Below are 10,197 nucleotides of genomic sequence, written 5' to 3'. Positions count from 1 at the left end.
TCACATTTTAGTTGCATAGATAAAATTTACATAAGATAATCTTTAACGAAGAGCAAAGATATCTGGTTGGTAATGTGTGGTGTTATATATTTTCTGGGGTCCTTCAAAGGAAGAATAGGTGTCGCAGAGTAAATGGTTGCATTTATAGCTTAGAAACATGTGAGTATTAATTAGTTGTATTGTTTATGTTAACACCGGATAAACTATGTACACAGAACATTTCAGTGTTCGTTTGCATGTCTTCATACATCTTTATAATACACCTGACTGTCTGTAAAATTAGCATCTTTCAGTATTCCCGTACGGCAGTGTATCTGTATCTGCACACTGTATACAGTCCATACAATGCGGTCTGCGGCAGCGATGACAGCTTTAATAATAATAAGTTTTCCAGTAAATCTATACGAGCTTCTTGTGTCTTAATATATGTCAGCTCATGATTTGTGGGAAACTCATTGTTTTTGGATAACTTGCGTGGAGTTTGGACTTTTCGCGGATCTTTTTTTTTTTTTTTTTTAATGATTTATGTTTTTCCATTCACAGAGATGAAAAGGTCCAATTAAATAGTTGTGAATAATAGTCGTAGAAGGTTGCAAAGTTGATAAAACACATTCACTCACCATTTTATGAAGTAATTGTCTACTAATATCGGCATTCAAGATATACAGAGTAATCGCATTGTCAAAATTCTCAGAGTTGTAGATCACTGATTTATTGAAACAAGGACAGTGTGTGTGATGGATGAGATTAAAATGTTGCTACTTTATGACCATTTTTACACATAATATTTTCCGAAAAAATAAAAGATAGCAATTGCATTTTTTTCTGCGTGCTAATGAAATACAGGGTGGTGGTTTTGTTACAGTGTTAGACGTTAACTGTGTAATATGCGATTGAAATATTAATTGTTTTCAGTATGTGATTTGGGTAACCTGTGGCATCTTCTGAAGTAAGGTGTACACAGAAGTGCTGTATTGGGTCTCACTGCTTTCGGTTTGTTTTAGAGCCACAATGACCATCGTGATTGGCTTTGAGGGTAGTGCCAACAAGATTGGTATTGGTATTGTGAGAGATGGGGAGGTCCTGTCCAATCCAAGACGCACATATATCACACCTCCAGGACAAGGTAACTACTTTTTTCCCCCTTTGCTTTTACTATGTTATATAATGGATAACCAATCTGTAACAAATTGCCAAAAAGTGTAGGAGAAGCCTAGGAAGAGTTCATTGCTAAAATATTACCCACCTCAATCACCTGGAACTGGTTTGGTTACTGAACATCTGACATGGAGCAAACTGTAATATGCAAAGTTTGCAAAAAACTCGTCGTTATAAAGGATGGTAACACATGCAGTTTGTTCCACCACCTGAAACACAAATTGGCATATGAGGAAAAGCCAGAAGATGCACAAGGAGACAGGTTGAGTTATAGTTATGTTAGAGTTAAAGAAAACTCCTACTCAGACGAGAATTGCTAACACATTTTCTCGTTGCATTCCTTATAATAAGCAAAGTAAACAATGGAAGGAATTGAAGGACTCATTTTACTTGGCTAAAGACATGTTGTCACTCCAAAAAGATGGTGTTGAATTATAATATGTTTTGTCATCTTTTATATCGTTATCACAATAAATAGCAGAAAATAATATGATAAAATTTTAAGTCATATTGCGCATCTCTAGTCCAAACCCTAAGTTTCTGTTTCTTTAGTTACTCCCTTGAGACAAATACAGTTTTTGTTTTGTAAGGTTGTGTTGTTATTAGGTAGGGACTGTACCATTATAAAGTCAGAGTGATACCAAAAGAACTGGGTAATAAATAAGCTATATTATAACTACAAGTATGAATTGGAAAAGTATAGAAGTATATGCATTATTAACAAGTCCTCATGTTGGATGACATTGTATAGAAATATGTGTCTGACTGTGGGTAGCACTCTTCAGTGTTAGGGCTTCACATCCTACCATCAGCCTGACTATGTGTGGAGTTTGTATGCCCTTCCTGTGTTATGAAAATTCTCCCCAACAGTCCAAAAGGAGATTAGGTGAACTAGAATGTCAAAATTTCCTGTAGTGTATGTGCCTTGTGATACATGATGTGTATTCTTGCTTTGGGCTCTGTATTGGGTAAGTGGTTGACAGGTGAATGGATTATTTTTGTAGAAATTAAGGATATATTAGTGATATTAAAGTTTAGTTCCGTTGATCAGATATTGAATAGGAATTGAAGATTTGTTAGGAGTGCTTAAAGACATTGGATCAGAGTTTTGTATATGGTGTCCTTGACTACTGTGAATGCTGCCAGGGTTTCTGCCAAGCCAGACAGCCAAGCATCATCGGAGTGTTATTCTCACAGTCCTCAAGGAGGCGCTACAAGAAGCAGGCTTAAAACCCGCTGACATCGACTGTGTGGCTTACACGAAAGGTGACAGCCTTCACATTTTCATTCTCTAATCATCTCAATTCTCCATTCACTGCACCTCTGACTGATTTAATGTATAACAAGGCATTCTGCAAGTTTAAGAATCTCCCATCGCCTCACTGACTGTTTGGACTCAAGATTCAAACCCCTGCCTTGGATTTTCTCTTTGTAAATTTCTTACCTTAGCTTGTTAAGATGATTTGGATTAAATTTAGTAAAATTTTGCCATGTTCAATAAGTAGGGGTGTAAGTAGTTGGCCCTGAGGTGATTTGATTACATTTATTCTGGAAATGATTCATTGCTTGTATAATGATTTGATTAAATTAATCAATTATTTTGATAACCAAAACTCAAAACATTCATTTTTATTGTTGCTATTAAACAGGTAGAACATGCCAGTATATAACCAGAGTATGTAAATATCTTAATTTTTAACAAATATAGGCTGATACTGATATGTTAACCAACATGCTGTGAATCTGTTAGGTTAACATTCATTTTTACGTAGCAGTCTAGTAGGCTACCTTGCTACTGTAGCTTGCAAAAATAACGGGTTTTTTGTGCTACAAAATGGGCGCTTGGGAAAAGCATCATCTTAACCATTACAGAGAGTGTTCTGCGCAAAACGGGTGTTTCCCAAGACTCATAGATCATCAGGTAGTGCTTCTTTTATGAATATTGATGAGCCTTCCCCTATTGTCCTGTGTTTTAGGAATGTGCATATTGCCACTGCTACATTGAGCATCTGTGAATGTGTAATCCACAGTCTTGAAGTAGAAGTATCTTTATTTTACCCCCAATAATCAACTCTGACATAACTGACCAATGCAATGAATCGCCACCTTAATCATCATGGATTCACACTCCTACCAATACGTGATTCTCTTTTGTGGCTATATTGTTATTAGTTTTTATTGTCATCTTAAAGTGGCACTGCACTGTGGTCTGTGCTCTTACGCCACATTCCTCCTTCGTTGCTCTGCGACTCTTCTTTCCGTTTTGGCTCCCCCAGGTCCCGGAATGGGGGCCCCTCTCGTGACAGTGGCCATTGTGGCCCGGACAGTGGCTCAGCTGTGGGGCAAACCGCTCTTGGGAGTGAACCACTGCATTGGCCACATTGAGATGGGTCGTCTGGTCACCCATGCCAACAACCCAACTGTTCTGTATGTCAGCGGGGGAAACACACAGGTCAGAGCCTGGCTGGGGACTCGGGACAGATTTCACTTCCCGATTCATGTTATTTTACACTCAAATAATTTTAATTGTTAATTTTCTGTGTGTTTTGACACTAATGGATAAGTACTATGGTATAATATGTATTATGGTATAATGTATGGCAGGGGTACAATACTGTAATCTTTTTTGAATAAGGGTAGCATTTCATCTTCTCATTGGGAGGAGAATTTGTCTCTTGTGTATACTGTTTGTTATCTTGTTTGACCTCTAACACAGTAAAACATTATGCCTGGTTGTATAGAATGTAGTGCACAACTTGTGAGCTATTTACTGCCGAAATGGGTACAAAACCCTAACAAATCACAGATCAAACACCTTAGATGACAATCATACTCTGATTGGTTTGTCCTTCCACCCAATGAAGGGTTAATTTGTTGGTAGGACGTAACTAAGAGTCCTTAAGGACATTTTGATAACAACAAAGTGGTGATACGGCTTGAGTGCTTTGAGTATATAATGTACAGTACCCCCTTTTTGGGTCGTTATGAGAGTCCATTGTTCCTTCCGCACAGGTGATTGCGTATTCTGAGCGCCGATACCGGATATTCGGGGAGACCATTGACATTGCCGTTGGAAACTGCCTTGACAGATTTGCCAGAGTAATTAAGGTAGTGCATTCTGGTTCTTATGTGGGTTTATTAGTGTTGGTCTCAAGTGACATTCATACAGTTTTATTCTTAATTTCATTACTCATACAGTTTATACCTTGGATTTTTAGCGTTTTTGAAAGTTATAGAGAAATTAGATTTTTTTTTCTTGTTGGGCAATAATCAGTCATGATTGGGATGGCTGGTGACCTAGTGGGCAGGACTTGATGTTCTCACCATCTTAGCCTGGGTTTGATCGGAAGGTTGCTGGTTTGGGTTCCAGGGCTAGCAGACTTTTTCAAGGTTACTCAATTAACCATTTTGATCAAGCTTGACCGAATGGTTCCAGAAACATTGTTCAATCAGAGGCTGTAAATTAATTTTGGGACTCGGATCAACTAACGAATTCAGCAACTTTTTGATTTTATCTGTTATATCTCTCATTCTTTGCAGATCTCCAATGACCCAAGCCCGGGCTACAACATTGAGCAGATGGCCAAAAAGTAAGTTTGTTGAACTTCAGGAACTTCTGAAATTACTACAAAGGTGCTTCTTACCTGAAGCCTGAGTTGTTTTTTTCAACACAGTCATTTATTTCAGGGTTCTCAGTTCTCAGCCTGAATGGTCTCTACAGAAGAATAAAGCACGTAGCTTTTGTGTGTATTAACCCACTTACACCACGGTTACCCATTTGACTTACACGACTGTACTTGAAGACCATTTCGGTTTTGGCAGTACATTGGTAACACAGCATACCGCTATATTTCCTTTCAGCAAACTGTATCCTGGAATATTTCAAAATACTGGAATAGTGTTGGTTTTTAAAACCAAAATACCGCGCCATAGTGTAATGTCTGGATGGTACAAAGAATTAGATATCGCCCAAGCTTCCTCCAGTATTTTAGTGACAGTATATATGACCCAAGCTGGGGTATATATGACCCAAATTTAGGTGTAACTCTTGGTATTCAGTTGCATTATGGGTAAAGCCCTGCTTATTTACCGTGTATCGATTTATTAAAACCAGACTTGCATACCATCTTGTTTAGCAATGTTAAACATGACCATAAAGTATGACTGAATTAGAATTGCATTACATCAGTAAATCAATTTGGTATTTAATCACTGACTACAGGTCCTGGTTCTCAGCTTGAAGCATTGTTGTTGTCTATGTGATTAGTAGCATTGTCTATACGTTTATAACTTCTGTTAAGTTACAGATGTTAAGATTTATAGCTATAATTGTACATTGAGTTACTACTGTAATTCACCTGGCTGGCACTACATGATTGAACTCCCTTCAAATTTGAGAATTTGATGAAAAAGTGCATTATGTGTTATTAAATGTGCAGCTGCACAAATGAAGAGCCCCCAGCATGAAACGGATAGGGGGGGGGGGGGGGTTACCTCTGTGGAGGGCCTATTGGGGAATCATTAAATCAGATGATGTAATTTTAATAAAGCTGTTTAATATATATCAAGATCATACAGATGATACAGATTTGAATACAGAAATCTTTTAAGATTCTGTAACAAATAGCCATGTTTCTTTTATCCCTGTTTTTCGCATGTAGTTATGTAGTGTGAATTCTCTTGCCTCACTGGCAGGGGCAAACGGTACATCGAGCTTCCATACACCGTAAAGGGGATGGACGTGTCATTCTCAGGGATCCAGTCCTACATTGAGGTGAGCCACAAAGGGTGGGGGGAGGAAAGGGCCAAGGGAGGACAACAGCATGTGCACTTTGCTCCTGTCGGGTGGAGGACTTCATAGCGGTCATGTGACCATTGTGATTTTTTTAAAGCAAACACTATCTGTGGGAATAGTGAGTGTGATCCCCTGAATACTCTCATCAGCCACATGGTGGCAGCATAACCGCGGATTGGGTCACTCACATTCATCCTTGTAGGAGGCAGCTCAGAAGATGTTGGGCTCTGGAGAGTGCACAGCGGAGGACCTGTGCTTCTCTCTTCAGGTGAGCGAATCCTTCACTTCTCACCACCCCTCCTTCACACATGTGTATGGTCAAGCGTACATATATGCACACACACAGCAGTAAAACAGTGCAGAGTAATAAGATGTTTAAAGTAAAAGCAAGCCTCATTTAATTGTTTAACTGATATGTCATATAGATCAGCTTTGTCTATGTGACCATAAAAGCTGTTGTAATAAGCATAGGCAGGCTGAATGCTCACATCTCAGCACGCTTTGTAGGAGACCATTTTCGCCATGCTGGTGGAGATCACAGAGCGAGCCATGGCTCACTGCGGCTCCCAGGAAGTCCTCATCGTCGGTGGCGTGGGCTGTGAGTGATCCTTTGCAACACATCAAAAGGGACTACCCAGATGGAGGCTGTGGGGAAGTACCCCTTTGTGACACATCTAAAGGGATTACACAGATGGAGGTTGTAGGGAAGTACCCCTTTGTGACACATCTAAAGGGACTACACAGGTGGAGGTTGTTGGGAAGTACCCCTTTGTGACACATCTAAAGGGACTACACAGGTGGAGGTTGTAGGGAAGTACCCCTTTATGACACATCTAAAGGGACTACACAGGTGGAGGTTGTAGGGAAGTACCCCTTTGTGACACATCTAAAGGGACTACACAGGTGGAGGTTGTAGGGAAGTACCCCTTTGTGACACATCTAAAGGGACTACACAGATGGAGGTTGTAGGGAAGTACCCCTTTGTGACACATCTAAAGGGACTACACAGGTGGAGGTTGTAGGGAAGTACCCCTTTATGACACATCTAAAGGGACTACACAGGTGGAGGTTGTAGGGAAGTACCTCTTTGTGACACATCTAAAGGGACTACACAGGTGGAGGTTGTAGGGAAGTACCCCTTTGTGACACATCTAAAGGGACTACACAGGTGGAGGTTGTAGGGAAGTACCCCTTTGTGACACATCTAAAGGGACTACACAGGTGGAGGTTGTAGGGAAGTACCCCTTTGTGACACATCTAAAGGGACTACACAGGTGGAGGTTGTAGGGAAGTACCCCTTTGTGACACATCTAAAGGGACTACACAGGTGGAGGTTGTAGGGAAGTACCCCTTTGTGACACATCTAAAGGGACTACACAGGTGGAGGTTGTAGGGAAGTACCCCTTTGTGACACATCTAAAGGGACTACCCAGATGGAGGCTGTGAGGAAGTACCCCTTTGTGACACAGCTAAAGGGACTACACAGGTGGAAGCTGTGAGGAAGTACCCCTTTGTGACACATCTAAAGGGACTACACAAGTGGAGGTTGTAGGGAAGTACCCCTTTGTGACACAGCTAAAGGGACTACACAGGTGGAGGTTGTAGGGAAGTACCCCTTTATGACACATCTAAAGGGACTACCCAGATGGAGGCTGTGAGGAAGTACCCCTTTGTGACACAGCTAAAGGGACTACACAGGTGGAGGTTGTAGGGAAGTACCCCTTTGTGACACAGCTAAAGGGACTACACAGGTGGAGGCTGTGAGGAAGTACCACTTTGTGACACATCTAAAGGGACTACACAGGTGGAGGCTGTGAGGAAGTACCCCTTTGTGACACAGCTAAAGGGACTACACAGGTGGAGGCTGTGAGGAAGTACCCCTTTGTGACACAGCTAAAGGGACTACACAGGTGGAGGCTGTGAGGAAGTACCCCTTTATGACACAGCTAAAGGGACTACACAGGTGGAGGCTGTGAGGAAGTACCCCTTTGTGACACAGCTAAAGGGACTACACAGGTGGAGGCTGTGGGGAAGTACCCCTTTGTGACACAGCTAAAGGGACTACACAGGTGGAGGTTGTAGGGAAGTACCCCTTTGTGACACAGCTAAAGGGACTACACAGGTGGAGGTTGTAGGGAAGTACCCCTTTGTGACACATCTAAAGGGACTACCCAGATGGAGGTTGTGGGGAAGTACCACTTTGTGACACATCTAAAGGGACTACACAGGTGGAGGCTGTGAGGAAGTACCCCTTTGTGACACAGCTAAAGGGACTACACAGGTGGAAGCTGTGGGGAGGTACCTTAGCTTAAGAGACTTAGGATTCCCTTCACTGGGACTAGATATTTATTATGGACTTCTGGAATCAATCACTAGACACAGGAGCAATCCTGTTTCTAGGTACAGTGAGCTATAGTCCTTCTATGTCCTGTGTGACTTTTGTTCATGTAGTACTGCTCCTATTTTACTGCTCATATTCATGGGTTTCTGAACTTCTTGATGGCGAAAGAATAGTATTAGTTGCTCCTGGTAGTGGGTTGGTGAGCTTGTCCTGGTGGTTACCACTATAGCCTCCCAATTCCAGGTACTGTATAGGGGCCTGATTCTGGCCTCAGCCCTGTCTGTGTGGATAAGTGCCGATAAGCCGCGGAATCCTGTCTCAGCTTTCTCTGCAACGATTTAGGCATCCATTTCTTAGCCAGAGATACTTCAGGAATTGTCCATTTTGCAGAAACAAAAGAAATTCCAAAGCCACTCTAATCCTGGTGATCATCGTAATGTGGAAAAAGAGACACATCCACCTTTCTTTATAATAACTAATATACATAATGTTATAATAACTGTTCGAATGTGTCGTAGCGTATGAAAAAGCTGCAGTAGTCTAATTTCTAGCATTTGTAAGTTTAATAAAGGAAGCAGAGGGCAGTAGTATTTAAGTAACTCATGTCAGCATTTTCACCATTATGATATACTGTGCATCTTTTATAAACTTACAGTAACAGCAATTTGATAATTGGTCTTTCTTGTTATATTTTTTAGGCAACCTGCGTCTACAGGAGATGATGGGCGTTATGTGTGAAGAGAGGGGTGCCCGGCTATTTGCTACAGATGAGAGGTGAATATATTTTGGAGCTTACATAAACATGGTGTCCTATTCATGATTGGATTGGATTGGATCGGATTGGCAATAGAAAAATAGCAATAACTTTCCATTTGTTTTTGATGTCAGATTCTGTAATGATGTAATGTTTCCCTGACTCTTTACTGAGTATGTACCTATCAACTTTTTTAATACCCAGGTTCTGCATTGATAATGGGGCCATGATTGCACAGGCTGGATGGGAAATGTTCCGATCAGGTCAGCAGACTGAGCTGTCGGACTCCTGGGTGACTCAAAGGTAACTCCACCACTGTGCTGTTTATATGAAAATGATCAGTGCCAAATTAGTGTATTACAGTTCGTTATGGTTTATCCCTTATGAAGTCAATTCCATTTACAGTAATTTTTTTTCAAGTTTTTCATAGTGGCTATCAGGTTACTTTAAAAAATTACTTTTCTTAGCTTTACTGTTTTGGAACACCACATGAGAAGTAAATAATTTCACATCAGGTTGATCCTTGCATGCATGATGTATGATATTTTTACTGAGGTACTTGCAGTTGCTCCTGCTGTGATTTCGAATGCTCTTGTGAAGCTTTGACACAACCTCTGAGCTACAGACACGCAGCCTTGCACATTGATTTTCTGCTGATTTCATGGGCTGCATGTCTTCCTGTGATCCACAGGTTCAGGACAGACGAGGTGGAGGTCACCTGGAGAGATTAGTGCTGAATGCTCACAGAGATCTGCTCTTTGCAGATCCACCACAAGTCTATCCAGGCTATGAAGGATGTAGACGTGCAAGATGCTTGTATGGATGTGTATACAAAGATATCTGTATTTAGATATGCGTACATGTCTAACAAAGTGGCAGTAATGAACTGAATTCATTTATTATTTTTTTATATTTCTCTCCACAAAATCGTTTATATTCATTATACTTTTATAAGAAAAACTGATTTATTCCTGTAGCTTTAAAAACTTATATTCTGACGTTCTCTGAAGATTTTTATTTAAAGAATACAATGTGTATATGAGAGGTATCTTGACTATTCAATAGTCTTTTATAGACGGGGCGTGTTAATTTCTGATGAGCAATAGGGTAGTAATGCACCAGGTAACTTGGTTAAGGACAGGGGTGTAG

General features: G+C 40.7%; 1 protein-coding gene across 1 annotated transcript; it reads left to right on the top strand.

Moving 5' to 3' along the window:
• LOC125712596 (O-sialoglycoprotein endopeptidase) lies at window positions 1-9,939 on the top strand. The gene is made up of 12 exons (XM_048982857.1): window positions 1-159; window positions 1,005-1,126; window positions 2,305-2,424; window positions 3,435-3,610; window positions 4,171-4,266; window positions 4,699-4,748; window positions 5,854-5,932; window positions 6,156-6,221; window positions 6,461-6,551; window positions 8,993-9,068; window positions 9,253-9,351; window positions 9,740-9,939. Exons 2-12 carry the CDS (start codon window positions 1,012-1,014, stop codon window positions 9,777-9,779), a joined length of 1,008 nt encoding a protein of 335 aa, XP_048838814.1. The 5' UTR covers window positions 1-159; window positions 1,005-1,011; the 3' UTR covers window positions 9,780-9,939.
• Window positions 9,940-10,197: the final 258 nt, after the last annotated feature.

This window comes from Brienomyrus brachyistius, chromosome 1 (assembly GCF_023856365.1).
Source record: "Brienomyrus brachyistius isolate T26 chromosome 1, BBRACH_0.4, whole genome shotgun sequence".
In the NCBI taxonomy this organism is placed as follows: domain Eukaryota; kingdom Metazoa; phylum Chordata; class Actinopteri; order Osteoglossiformes; family Mormyridae; genus Brienomyrus; species Brienomyrus brachyistius.
Note: the sequence above shows the minus strand (reverse complement) of the source record. Positions and strands in the feature narration are given on the sequence as shown.

Coding starts and splice junctions, on each gene's coding strand:
- LOC125712596 (XM_048982857.1), top strand. CDS start 1,012: ATGACCATCGTGATTGGCTTTGAGGGTAGTGCCAACAAGATTGGTATT. Junction 3,611..4,170: donor TCAGCGGGGGAAACACACAG/GTCAGAGCCTGG, acceptor CCTTCCGCACAG/GTGATTGCGTATTCTGAGCG. Junction 9,069..9,252: donor CTATTTGCTACAGATGAGAG/GTGAATATATTT, acceptor TTTAATACCCAG/GTTCTGCATTGATAATGGGG.